At 46.6% G+C, this 15,348-nt stretch overlaps 1 protein-coding gene across 1 annotated transcript in view; it reads right to left on the reverse strand.

Annotated features, from left to right (window-relative positions):
* Positions 1–15,348, reverse strand: part of LOC106813170 (ETS-like protein pointed) — a 94,519-nt gene that overhangs the window by 68,642 nt on the left and 10,529 nt on the right. Inside the window, exon 2 of the mRNA XM_014817239.1 lies at positions 4,384–4,918. Coding sequence (XP_014672725.1) covers positions 4,384–4,885 — 502 coding nt within the window. The 5' untranslated portion in view covers positions 4,886–4,918. The remainder of the gene's footprint in view (positions 1–4,383; positions 4,919–15,348) is intronic.

Genomic DNA, 15,348 nt, shown 5'->3' on the forward strand with positions numbered 1-15,348 from the left:
TGAAGTTCTCACTTAATATCAGAGCATATGGGACAGCTCGACATGTTAGCCCAAGTTTCCCTAGTTTTTAATTAGATGCAGGTATGCGTGCGTGCGTGCGTGCGTGCGTGCGTGCGTGCGTGCGCGCGTGTATGTCTCGAATGTGTACATTTTATGCAATCTGGATTAGCACGGACGCGATTTGTTATATACAGCTGAGACGTTCTACCCGGTGCGCACCCTCTTACAGACTATATGCTACAAACGGCTGCACAATACCATTTTAGATGCACTCAGATGATCAATATCATATAAACGAAATGTCATCATGAATTATAGCGACACAGAGCGAATTCAACACGGGCCGTACTTCACTAACGATGGTTTTCCTGAAATCAGCACACGCCATCGGCTCAGCATGAAATGTTGGTGAATAGGAAAAAAAACTATAAAACACATTTTTACTAACGTCGTTTTGCATCTGGTGTGTGCGCGCGCGCGCGTGCGTGCGTGTGTGTGTGTGTGTGTGTGTGTGTGTGTGTGTGTGTGTGTGTGTGTGTAGTGTGTGTGTGTGTGTGTGTGTGTGTGTGTGTGTGTGTGTGTGTGTGTGTGTGTGTGTGTGTCTGTGTGTGTGTGTCTGTGTGTGTGTGTGTATGTGTGTGTGTGTGTGTGTGGGTGTGTGAAAAAAGTATAGTATCGGACCGCATGCCTTCCCGTCCTCTCAACGACAATCGAATCTACGCGAAAGCGTTAATTTCTGCGCGGAAAAGAGCAGAAGTAAAGTTGGCGTGGCGCTTTAATCAAGGGTCATTAGTCAGGCCAACGGATGACAGACCATCGTCATTGCTGCTGCTAGCGGCTGCTGACTGCCGAGCTGCATCGCCAGAATACAAATCGCAGCGTTGATGAATGATGTCGGTGGCGCACGAGCGTGGGCTGGCAGAGAGGGATGGCTGAAGGAGAAGGAAAAAGGGGGGACAGGGAGAGAAAGAACGAGAGAGGGTAGAAGAGGGGGTAGAGAGAGAGGGGGGGAGAGAAGAGAGGTATATATAGAGAGAGGAGGAAATCGCGAGATAGGATACGATAGGGGGAGTGCGATAGAGACACACAGGAAGAGGGGAAGAGAGAAAGAGAGAGCGCGACAGCGACAGCAAGTGAAAGAGAGGGCGAGAGATTAAGAAATAGAGAAAGAGGGAGGAGATATATATATTCGGTATATGCAAATCTTGTTAACTGCGGCAAGCACCCGTCGGCGGGCATCCCCGCGTTATGGGTGTGCCGACAAGAAGGGGTCAGCGTACAGATTTTGAGACACCGAGAGAATCGAGACGCTCTTTTGTTTGAGGATTATCCGATAAGGATGACCTCTGGCGATCTAATATGTATATATGTATCGGGACTATGGATATAATATATACATTATATACATATATACGTTTATGGGATATCTATGGTCGGGTTGCCGAGCTCTGAACCCCAACTACGTGCATTTGATTTCGATAGCGAGACGCGTGTGTACGGCAACGGGGTCTTTACTAATTGCCAGTATCCATGGCTGTAATGTGTGACGTTGTTTTTTTCGTTGCGATTCTCGTTTGGTGATCAATCTAAACTAACGTTGTTCACATCGTCTATTTTAGGAGAAAACTTCGTAACCGGATATAGTGATGTCACTCTAATATCGAGGCTCTGGCCTCTGCCTTTCTCGCTCCCCCCATCTCTCTCTCTCTCTCTCTTCCTCTCGCGCGCTATCTCCCCCTCCTCTCTCTTTCTCTCTCTCTCGTTCTCTCTTCCCCACTCTCTCGCTCTCTCGCTCCTTCTTTCCCTCTATCCTTCAAGCTCTATCATTTTCTCTCCCGTTCTCTCTCGCTCGTTCTCCCCCCCCCCACTTCTCCCCTTCACTCGTGCTCTCTCTCCCTCTCTTTCTATTTTTTTTCTTAGTCTCGCTCTTCTCTTGCGTAATAGCAGCTAAATGTCTACCACCTCACGTATACATGCAGCGTGAATTCGCAGCCGGGAAACTCGGTACGTGACATTCGGCGAGAAATCAACGCCCAACGGGCATAAGTACAAGCGCTGCCGCCCTTATCTATTGTAGATAGGGCACACACACGTGCACACACATACACACATACAAACACACACAGACACACACGCTCGCACCCACGAGCACACGCACAAACATCTTTACTTGACTAGCCCGGAGAGGCACTCTGTGCGCGCGCTTCCTCCGAGCAGAATGAGTTAAAACGCAACGAAAACAGGCCGGATGGCGCGCTAAATTAGTCAGTAGCGTCGTGTACGTGACCGCTCAAAAGGCGCGCGGAATGAAATGAGTAAGTGACGCGCAAGACACGGACGCGTGTAGTGTGTGTGTGTGTGTGTGTGTGTGTGTGTGTGTGTGTGCGCGCCCGGCCGCCAGCTCCGAGTAAAATTGACAATTGATTTTGGAGGCACCGAGAGCGAGCAGCAAGCGCTCCTTTCAAGTTCGTTAAGTTCCATCGATGGCGAAATTCAATTTTGTGCCTGCTTTCAGCGGGACAATCACGGCGGTGGGCGCACGCGAAAGGTCATCGCGTGGCGATGGCGTCCGCGCATGCGTGTGAACGACGGGTCCAGGTTAGGAGAAGTGGAAGAGAGGTTAGAAAAGGCTTCGTGCTTAGTGGGTTACTATCTTGGTCGGTAGATCCTCCCATTCCTTCACGCCGCTGCGGTACGACATTATATATTCAGAGAGTGATTTCATTTGCGCAGTCCATTGTATCAATTTTATGTGTGTGTGCGCGCGTGCGTACGTGTGTGCCTGTGTGAGTGTGTCCGCGCGTATGCGTGTGCTTGTGTGTACACGCTTCTGTACGTGTATGCATGCTTGTGTGTGCGCGCGTGCGTGCGTGGGTGTGAACGTTCCGACGTTAGTGTGTGCTTGCGTGCGCGTGCGTGTATGTGTCCGTGCGCTCATGCGTACGTGCGTTCGCCCACGTGTATTTATGTGCAATTATATAGATAGATGATTTCTAGCAAACATCACTACATCCATTAGCCAACAATCACTACCCCATTACTGAATATATACATATACAATGGTAATATTTAGAAATCTACATGATGGCTGGTGGCACGCCACATGGACTAAAAATCACACGTAATCAAATGTAAATAACATTAAACTCCATTTAGCTGTCAATCATTACTGCAACTAAGCATTTACAACCCACAATGCAAGCACAAGCGGATTAATAAGCTATTAATCCATTTAACTGAGATCAAACTTTGGCCGTGTTCGCCCTGAAATAAGCCAAACCCCTGAACAGAGCTGCTGTCGATCCATTCGCGTATATATGTATATATATGATTATATATATTAAATATATGACTTAACATATACCGGATACCGGGCGACCAGCTACTGCCACGGTGTTAAATTGGGATTAAATTTATATATGCATATATTCACTCACTACATGGCATGGAGCGCACGATTCTGCGACCCGCTGTGGCGTTTTTACATCTTTACACACGCGGATGGTGGACGTTCATGGCTGCACGAGCGCGAGTCGGCACAGAAACAGAAATAATTAGTTCCTTGCAATAAACGCTCGAGCAGGACCCTCCCCGTAAACGTGTGCGCTGCACCGTCCGGAAATCCTGTGGCCTCTAATTTGCCACTGCCCGCGCGACCAACACAAAGACACCACCACACATCTATTTCTTTATGTCGCGATATAATTCTCAATGTTTAGCGAGTAAGATCGAGAACGTGAGGGACACAGTTTCGTTCTCATGAACACGCTCGTGTTATTTTTATTTTAATACATATTATTTCGATATTTTTACTTAATTTCTATTTTTATTGTAGGTTGTACTTATCTGGGAATTAAATACACGGACACAGGCATTACTCTGTATGCATATTACATAGAACATACAAGATGCGTATATAATTGATAACTATTTAAAAAATATAAATATATTTCCGGGCACGGTGCGAAATTATTATAAGCGACATTGCCGTTTCATTTTGGCATTACGTAATTCAATTCAAGCTATGCCATGTCGCCAACGTTGTCGCCGTGGCGGCCTACCCCGCTTTATGACGCGCGCGCAACGCAACCACCCGAAACCAGGGCTCCCCGCCAATTTAATATGCCCTATAAAGGCGAATGAGGCCAATTATGTTGCCTTTCAATTAGTCACTCGTCTCCTACATCGTGCGAGGAGCCACGTGTGCACGCTGCCCAGCATTAACATTTTCGCTATAGGCCGCTGGCGAGTTGACTTTGATGTCACTATAGTTTGCTAACAATGGTCGTCGCGCGGCACGCGTCAGGTTGTTTCCACACATACACACACACACACACACACACACACACACACACACACGCACACGCACACACACAGCCTTACCTTGTCTGCCGATGCCTAGCCCGTGTTTGTCGGTCAGACTTGCCACCAGCTCCGACGTGTCTGCGTAGCGGCCCGCGTCCAGCCCCGCTCCGCCGCGTATCTCACTCATGGCCGAGCTGAAGCAGTGCGCGACCCCACTGAAGGCGCTCGGGCTGGTGAGGCGCGAATCGGCCGGCGATACCTGCTTGTAGTAGACGTCCCCTTGCCGCAGGCCGCCGCTGAGCTCAGCCATCGAGTCGCGTACGCCGCCTCCCTGATTGCCGCTATACGCGTACACGCACTGTGCGCTCCAATCACCTTTGCCGGCGTCGTCATGACAACCTGCCTCCGTTTTGATGCTGGCACAGGATACCGACACTTTCGACACGCTACTATCGGGCGGTGGCGGCGGCTTCGGCAGTGCGGCGGCCCGGCCGAGCGACTGAGCAAGGTGGCTCGGCGACGTATTCATGTTAAAGCTGGTGGCGGCGATGGCGGCGGCGAACGGTGTGCCGTCGTACATAGACGATGACGATGGCGTGGCTTCTCTCTCGTTCTGCGCGAGCAAACGAAAGCGAGAGAGCATTAAAAAACGAACTCGTTCGATGTGCGCATATAATATAAATTACTCAAAAATTACGCAAGAACATAAATAACCAATGTCACTCCCTCGCGCGATATTCAACTCGCCGTTCGTAAATCGCGCCTAGAGTTTGATCTGGACAATAAGTTTAATGATGGTGGTGCGGCGCTAAAACGAAAGCTAACGCATATACATGCGTACATTTACGGCTATTATCAGGCCTTTCTGCTGCTGTTGTTATTGCAGTTATTGTTATTATTATAATAATTATTATTATAATTATTGTTATTATTATAATAATCATTATTATTTTAATTATTGCTCAGCAAATGATTTAATGACGCGACAGGCGATTCGTCGGACACTTTGCTCTCCGCATCGTACGTGCGTGTTCTCAGTTCTCAATAACTCCGCCGAGGGAGGGAAGTCAAGATTCAAATGACGAATTCGATGAAAGGGTTTGCCCTCGTCGACATGTTATCGTCGCGTGAGAGAGCACTAGTTTTTTTCTTACTCAATTAGAGCACTGCTTGAAACGCTGTGACGACCGCTGAGATCTAACGACCATCGCAGCGTTGCCGATCTCGGTTTACAATGTCTTCGCCGGTCGACAGTGGCGTGACGTGACCAGGCGGGTGCACAGCAAAGCACTTATTCAAATCAGGCACGCTTTTAACTGTTCTTCTCCGTCTGCTACTTGCGCGTTGAATTACCAATAAGAGGTACGATTCGCTTTTGTATGTGGCAAAATGTAAATGCGTTGAGGCAAAGAGAGTGGGAGCAAGAAGAGGGGGCGAGTCAGACAAATAAAGAGTAGGAGAGAAAACGAGAGAGAGAGATAGCGAGAGAGAGAGAGAGAGAGAGAGAGAGAGAGAGAGAGAGAGAGAGAGAGAGAGAGAGAGAGAGAGAGAGAGAGAGAAGAGGGACATAAAGACAGAGAGAAACAAGTGCAGCAGCGAGAGAGGGGGAGAGTGGTGAGAGATAGAAAGAAAGAAAGAAAGAGGGACAAACATATTTTTTATTTTTTCCCCTATAAACGTGCGTTCGTGCGTGTGTGTGCACTGTGCAGGGATGTGTGCGCACGAAAGTATGCACTGTAGCAGTTTCTTGCTGAATTGTTACAATGTTTGTTGTAAAGTAACGGCTCGCGCGTGCTTCACGGAAGCAAATATCTAATACTAGCTGGGAAATTATGAACGAGTTTTCGCCATTTAACACACCTAATAATGGCAGTTTATATGGATCGATATTCGGCTTAGAATATAATTGTGCTAATAATATTCGTTCGCAATACTACGCGACCGCATTTTATAATTCTATAGAGCGACGGAAATCGTGTGTGAGAGAGTGTCTGTATGAATGTGGGTGAGAGTGTTTGTGCATGCGTGCGTGCGTGCGCGCGTGTGTGTGTATATGAAATGTGTTTGTGTGTGTGTGTGTGTGTGTGTGTGCGTGTGTGTGTGCGTGCGTGCGTGCGTGCGTGCGTGCGCGCGCGCGTGGTGTTGTGCTGTGTTGCCGGCCAACCCCTCGATGCGACCGTCTGCTTGAAAACGTAAAGCCAGCCGCGTTGTTAAAGATGTTGCGTCAGACGACAAGCTGACGACTACACGATCGCAGTTGTTTATATGAGCGCGCGCCTCTGGCTTCCCTTACGGGGTGCTTAATTACCTGTGCAGTTTGTTCGGGATAATACTAATCCGATCAGAGAGCAACTTATTCATATTCATAAGCGCTAAAGCAAAAATCATCGAACGCTACACACGAAGTTTGAACAAGGTAAAAGATGATTATTAATCAGCAGTACTCACAAACAGATTGTTCCTGCCATATTCCTAAGCCAAGCACAACGTGCGTAATTACTCTTTGAATCTCGCTAGTATTATAGATCAGAGATATTAATAGTTTTGGCAGAATGCATGTACTATACGTGCAGGAATATGTGCAGGTTTTTGTGTGAACCCTATATGCGTTGAGAACATGCACATGAATCGCTGCCTCGTCACTACACTTTGCGTAGAGCCTGCACTGATAATCGGAAACAAGAAATCTCAATGAGGGCACCTAAATCTGCCACTGTATGTATATGTATAGAGATAAATAAATCAAAAAGTGAATAAATTATTAAACAATTAAATAATTATATATATATATAATTATATATATATATATATATATATATATATATATTATATAATATATATAATATATATAATTATTTAATTGTTTAATAATTTATTCACTTTTTTGATATACGTGTATATATATATATTCGGTGTGCATGCGTGTACGTGAATGCGTGTGTGTATATAGGTCTAAATTCTAAATATACCTGCCCGCCGTACGCACGGAGTTTTTTGTTGCTTCCGCTGTACGGATACAAAACACAACGTAGCAGTTACAGGTAACAGGAGTCACGGCGGCGGGATCGACTCACGCTCAGCGCGACCGCACTAATGCTCGTACAACGGTCACGGCGACATACACTACTTACTCTCACCCGCGCCCGTGTCGTGCGTACAGCGCACACCCGTTTCACTGCATGCGTCCATAGACTCTCTCCCACCCTCTCTCTCTCCCTCTCTCTCTCTATATCTCGATCTATATCACGCTCTCCTCTATCTCACTGTCTCTTCGTTCTCTCTCTCTCTCTCTCTCTCTCTCTCTCTCTCTCTCTCCACCCCTCGTCCCGCTGGTTATTCTGCATGCGCAGCGTGCTGCAGATTTATGCTAATGGGGTTTTAAGTGCGACAGTATAGTGATATATTTGTAGATTGCGCAAGAAGCATTTTAGAATGATTTTTGGAACTCAGATCCGGTTTGAAATCACCCTCTCATCCCCTCGCCATCGCTCCAGCTATAAATTATATATATATATATATATACTTTAACCGTTAGATGCGTAAGATTGGCTATAAGTGAATTTTTGTTGGTGACAGACAGCTGCACAAATAAAGCTTTTTAATACGGTTCGGCAGTATTGACTGCAGATCCTCTCATATATTGAACATTACCCCTACGTTTTCTCAGTACGTTTCATCTCAGTATGTTTTATCTTTATTTTTCTCAAAAGTTTAATCTCAAAACATGATCTTATTACGTTTTATAACATAACGGGATAATATAACGTGATTGATGTACGATGGAAGAGTGCCCGTATGTTGTACACGCTTCACTGAAGAGTGTGTTTGCAATAGCCACGGCGATTATTTAGGTATATGAAGAAAGGAACATCATAAACCAAAGGATGGTTATCGGAGTGCTGTAGAATCTATATGTCTGATGTTTATTCACGCTCACGGCTCGTATTTGCAGGATGGAGTTAATGTTCTCAGAGCAGCGTCTATTATCATCGCTGTCTGCTAAGTCGGCGAAATTAGAGCCACGTGGTTGAATTATCACGGCCCGTGCATTAGCATACAGCTAATGGCATTATCAGATCATGACCGCCGTATTCGGCTAGTTTACTTAATGTAGCGTTCACTTATCTGCATACCAAATCTACGCCTTTTGTCATCGACCTTATTGCGGGGATTAGATGGAGTGCAGTTAAAATCGTGCCCCTGGGGGGTGGGCGTGGCGATGGCACGTGCCGCTGCCACGGTAGAGTTACTAGGCCCGCTGACAGCCGCACAACGGCCGCCGCTGCCAAACATGGCCGACGCCGCCGCCGCCGTTGCCGCCGTCATTGTTACATTAATAATGAGCGAGGAAACGCGAGGGGCATTTCTCTCCACTTACGTCAAATTTTACGAGATAAATTCGCAGATTTTTATGCGATAGCGGCGCTCACCTTGGTCGCGACCTAAAAGGACGCACGTCGTGTGTACGCGCGCGCGGGGCGTCCGCTTATATAAAATAAAAAATCCAGGACGATAATCAACGTACGCGAGCGTATTACGTTCTCCTCTGCTTTTAGTATCGTATTCCCTCGACATCTACAAGAGCACGCGGCTCGAGCGCGCGTTACTGATCTAGGCACTCGATGAAATCACGCACGCACAGACGTGGCGCAAAACAAGAGAGCGATAATAAAAAGCCGCGCTTGGCGCGTAACAAAGTAATGCGAAATCGCCTCCGCACACGTCCCCACCTTGGCGATGACGACGTCGGCGACACGCGACGCATACATTAAGTCTAGATCTCGTACTGATCGTCAGTGAAGCAGAACATACAGCGGTAGGTGTGTGTATGTGTGCGTGCGTGCGCGCGTGCGCGCGAGTGGCGTGTGGGGCGTCCGTGCGTGCGTGAGTCACGTATTACGTACAGTTGACAAAGCTTGCCTCAAACTCGACCCATTAACAACGTGAAACAATGTATTGCATGTCAAAATGGGCAGGTTATTATGTGGCAATTTTCAGTGCTGCTGTGGGCTCTCTCGGCGGCTGAGCACCTGCATTTACGCGGGCGAAATATCGCGTCTCTCAAGCGTAATTGTGGCCGTCACAAAACATGCAATTGTGCATGCTAAGTACACCATTGGCCATCGGCGACGCACTGATAGACAGTAAATGATGCGCCGACTATGACGAATTAAACGTGCATGTTCACAATGCGCACCGTAGCGCCGATTTCTCTCTAGCTACTCGTGTGCTGTTAATATATATATATAGATAGATAGATAGATAGATAGATAGATAGATAGATAGATAGATAGATAGATAGATAGATAGATAGATAGATAGACAGATAGATAGATAGATAGATAGATAGAAAGAGAGAGAGGGGGGGAGAGAAACGACTGTCTGAGTTTCGCAGACTGACGACGAGATGTGAGGGAGGCTGGGAAAGAGTCGTTGTTATGACTGTCCCGGCGTCATGATCAGTGGCAGCGTGCCATAGGCAACAATGTCGACGCCGTAATTTCCATGCTCCCGCCTGCATGCCGTCCGCAATTAAGTACTGACGGCAACTTTTCGTATAAAGGCGCGAGGCGCGTGTGGTAAGTACAGCCGCTCCCGTTATGTAATAAAGGGTTATTATATACCTGCAAAGAAGTGGCTTTCATGCGACGAAGTGCTAGTGTTGCGAGCGCCGAGCAGAAATTAAAATGCGATTGAATCGAGTGTCCGTAGGCGCAAACGCGGCGCATATCTATATATAGGCGGGCTGAAATAATGAATGTGTTTTTCGTGAAGAATCGAAAAAGGATGATCGCAGATAGAAAATGAGATAATGAATCACAGAGTAAATGAGGACGTTGTGAATTTCTATCGGAGTGAGAGTCATTAGCCATCTAATCGATTGATGGAGTAATTGATTGAATAATTAATCCAACAGTCGTTCACGAGAAAGTGACGTGGCTAAACTAGATGACGGGTTAAGAATAGAACGGCGGAGAAAACCCGTTAATATCTAGTTAAACTGTTTACGTTATCACGACTGCGCGAGATAGAAGCTATAAAATCATAATCATCAAAGAATCACAATGATAATTTTACAATTATCACAAATGTGCAAGCGCCTGCGCAAGACGTACGGACACACACGTTGGTAGGTTAATTTCGTGATGATAATATCGAATGACGATATTACTACCATTCTAGCATCTGGATTATTTCAGACGCCATCATATACGAATAGAAAGCCTATAGAAGGCCTATTCGTAATTCGAAATCTATATAAGGTGTTTTTGGGATCAATCCGCGTATGTGGGACGCTTTGCTGCCCAGTTGATCAATTCGAATACAAAATTAATTTGTTAGCTATGGTCAAAAGTCGAAATTAAAATTTCGAATGGCGCTCCTGGCTTTCGCTTGTATGCCTGTTATAGTGGTAAACAACGTGTACAGAAATCTGCTGGATATGTGAAAGTACTCGGTTTACATACTATCTGCTGGCGCCATATGACCAGGGAGAATCAAAGCTCACATAAAATATTCACACGTATAATTATACACAGGATAATGAAATGAAGTCAAGTTGAAAACTCATACATGAAGCTCATGCAGGCTGCGATAACCGCTTCGTACTCATTCCCCTTTCATCTACTCCAGATATAAATAGTTGTTTGTACGGGCGCGCGCGTACTTGGTTACCAGTACCATGTGTGATCATGCTCGTATTCCGAATCGTTCATCATCCGCTTATTGAGCTAATGTCTCATTCACAAACACAAACACACACACACACACACACACACACACACACAAGAGTGAGTGAGTGAGTGAGTGAGTGCGTGAGTGAGTGCGTGTGTCAGTGCGTGAATGAATGCACAAGGCGCATGTGCAAAGAACGGCAGCCATTAAAATGCTACGTTGCTACGTAAAACGCGCGAGTTAAAAACCACGGCTGCATGATGTTAATGCGAGCTGGGGCTCAATTCACTCCCGGTGTTAAACACCGGCTATACACTGGCGCTCGGTAATGACTGGTTAACCTTCAGTAGGCGTTCGTTCGCTGTAGTGGCAAGCTTCATAAAATCTAACTCGAACCTCGCAGCTGCTGCCGATGGCGAAACAGCACGCGAGAAAAACTATCGGAAGCTCGGATAGCTATAAGCAAAAAAATTTCGTGCGGTGATTGTACAAACGTAATTTTTACCGATGCATTCTGTGCGTACCCGTAAATAAATTTAGTTGTTTTTTAAATTTCAAATGTAAAAAGTTAAATTCTCGCCACGCTCTGTGATTTTATTGAACCTGTTACGTCACACGAATAATGCTGCTTGAAATTGTTTGAATAGCCACGAATTTTAATTTAGCGAAACGTGATTTGTATTCTGGATTAACAATTGATGAAATTTGTCGATGAAATTTAATGGTAGTAGTTAGCTATATTAATAATATTATTTATACATTATCCCGCTGTCACATTAAGAGATGCATCAGGTAACAGACTCGACGACATTGTGAGTATTACTACAGACCTGCGGCGATATGACAGTATAATGTAAGCGGATATTAAATTATTATAAATTAAATGGCAGCAATATAATTTGAGTATTACACTAACTCGATTTTTGATAACGCGTTCGAAATAATTAACACATGATTACTGTGATTTTGCGGCGTTTACATTAGGCATTTCAGAATAATCATAGCACAACTCGTCTAACTATTGCTAAATAAAACAAATGTAGGGCCCTATATTTTAAGGAATACAGTTAGTAAGAAGTCAAAGCAATTTAGCCACATCAGTTGAATGGATTTGGCTAAAATTTACACGTTAAATCCAACAATAAAATTTTACTGACTGTGCAAACCTAGCCGATAACACATTGTACGGTTTCATATCGTAAATTAGTAAATAAAAGACACGCCGTAGCACTAACCATATCCAAATTAAAATATTGTAAATTAATTAAATATTAAATCGTTCTCGTAATGAGCAAATATCAAAATCGTTACTTTTTATTTCGGAAAATAATGCAAGTGCGCCACGGATATATGCCGTAGTATTGCGACGATACAAATGGAAATACGAAGCACAAGGAGTGTCACAATAAAGTCTGAATATAAGCACGAGTGCGAGTGAATGTTCGTATAGTGCACAGTTGAATACCACGAACCCAAGCTATTTGTTACCTAAGCATGCACCGTGACATTATACCTGTTCCGAATTTCATTATGTACTTAAGCGCCGAGTCGCCGGCTATATGTCGGCATTGCGCACAGTCAGGAGGACATGTTTCCCTGTGGCGGAAATCCTGCCTACAACACTGGCTTCCTGCAGGAAGCGGCTAAGTGAGGTAAATGCGACCCCGCGGTGAGTATAGCTCGGCCCCATGTGGACAACGAAGCCACCGATCAACCCGCACGCAACATCTCACCAAACCCTCTTATGTAATGACCCTGGAAGTTTTCATCCATCCATCCATCCCAGTCATGCATGCATGCATGCATGCATCCATCCATCCATCCATCCATCCATCCATCCATCCATCCATCCATTCATTCATCCATCCATCCATCCATCCATCCATCCATCCATCCATCCCATCCATCCCATCCATCCCATCCATCCATCCATTCCATGCTCCTGCAGCATGCATGCACCATTCCATCCATCCATCCACACGCATGCCATCCATCCATCCACCATCCATTCTCTCATCCATCACATCCATCGCTATCCATACCATCCATGCCATCCATCCATCCATCCATCCATCATCCATGCCAATCCATGCCATATCCATCCATCCATCCATCCCCATCCATCCATCCAGTCATCCATCATGCACTATCATCCACCATCCATCCATACCATCCATCCATCCATCCATCGCATCGATCCATCTGCATCAGCATCCCATGCCATCCATCCATCCAATCCATCCATCCATCCATGCCATCCGATCATCCATCATCCATCCATACCCTCCAGTCATCCATGCTTCATCTGCATCATCCATCGCATCCATCCATCCATCCATCCCACCATCCATCCATCATCATCCATGCCATCCTTCGATCCATCATCCATCCATCCATTCCATCCATCCATAACCATCCATCCATCCATCCATCAGCATCCATCCATCCATCCATCCAATCCAGTCCATCCATCCATCCATCCATTGCATCCATCCATCCATCCATCAGCCATCCATCCATCCATGTCCATCCATTCCACCCCATCCCATCACATCCATCCATCCATCCATCCATCCATCCATCCATCTCCATCACCATCCATCCATCCATCCATCCATTCGCATCTCATCTCATTCCATTCCATCCATCCATCGCATCCATCCATCCATCCACTCCATACCATCCATCCATCCATCCATCCATCCATCCATCCTCCCATCCATCCATCCATCATCGCTCCATCCATGCCATTCATCCATCCATCCATCGCACGCCATCCATCCATCCATCGCATCCATCCATCCATCCATCCATGCCATCCATGCCCATCCATTCCATCCATCATCCATGCCAATCCCTCCACATCCATCCATCATCCATCATCTCATCCATCATACATCATCCATGCCATCATGCCATCGCATGCATCGCCATCCATCTATGCCATGCCATCGCATCTATTCATCCATGCCATGCTATTCATCCATCCATTCCCATGCTATCTATCCATCAATCTATCCATCCATGCCATCCATCCCTATCCATCCCTCCATCCATCCATGCCATGAAGAATACCACCATCCACCATCCATCGATCCAATCCATCCTCCGGGTGAACCGTATCGCAGGAATCATCCATCGCATCCGGATCCATCCGGCCAGCCCACCGACAGGGTATTCAGGTTACCCATCCATCCATCCATCCATCCATCTGCCATCCATCCATCCATCCATCCATCGCGCGGGCCATCATCCATCCATCCATACATCCATGCCATCCATCCAACACCGAGAATTGCCACCCCATCGCATCCCCATCGCATCCATCCATCCATCCACTCATCATCAACAAATCCCCATCAATCCATCGCATCCAACCATTCACCCAGCTATCCAGCCCATCTATCCCATCCTATCCATCCATACATCTCATCCTCCATCCATCCCTCCACCGCATCATCATGCCATCCATCGCTCATCCATCCACCCACCATCCATCCAAACCATTTCACGCGCAGCTATCGCCACATCTATGCCACGCATCATCCATGCCATCCATCCATGCCATCTATTCATCGCATCCATCCATTCATCCATCCATCCACCCGTCCATCCAACCATCCATCAATGTGTTTCGACAGTTTCCGGCGATTTTTATTTACGACTCAAACGCTGACACGAATGGTGGCGAATGGGATTCTCCCAAACTCCCTCACATTTTCTCTCTTCGCCTTTTTTATCATTCTCATCCTCGCTCACACACGCATACACACATTAAATGGCACCCAACGCGGTGCACACACGCGAACGCGAAACATAAACAGGCACACACACAGGCACGCACGCGCACAACCACACACACAACATCACACACACACACACACACACAGCACACACACACACACACACACACACATACAGGCACGCGACGCACACACAACACCCACACCCCACACAGCAGCGCACGCACACACACACGCACCCATCCACCCTCCATGCACACACACACACACACACACACACACACACACACACACACACCCACACACACCCACACACACACAACACACACAACACACACAGCACACACACACAACATAGCAAGTCAGCCAGCCAGCCAGTTAAGTCAAAACAGACAGACCAGACATACGAACACGACACACACGGTCGGCGCGCGCACTATGCACACGCAGCAGACACAGCACCCACATGCGCGAACAGCACCGCACCACGCATCGATACACAGATGCAACGCTTGGCAACGCGCCCGCACACACAGCACACACACACACACACACACACACACACACACACACACACACACACGACACACCAGCACACACACACACCACGGTACACAACACACAC

Source organism: Priapulus caudatus, unplaced genomic scaffold (assembly GCF_000485595.1).
Source record: "Priapulus caudatus unplaced genomic scaffold, Priapulus_caudatus-5.0.1 Scaffold733, whole genome shotgun sequence".
Taxonomy (NCBI): Eukaryota; Metazoa; Priapulida; class Priapulimorpha; order Priapulimorphida; family Priapulidae; genus Priapulus; species Priapulus caudatus.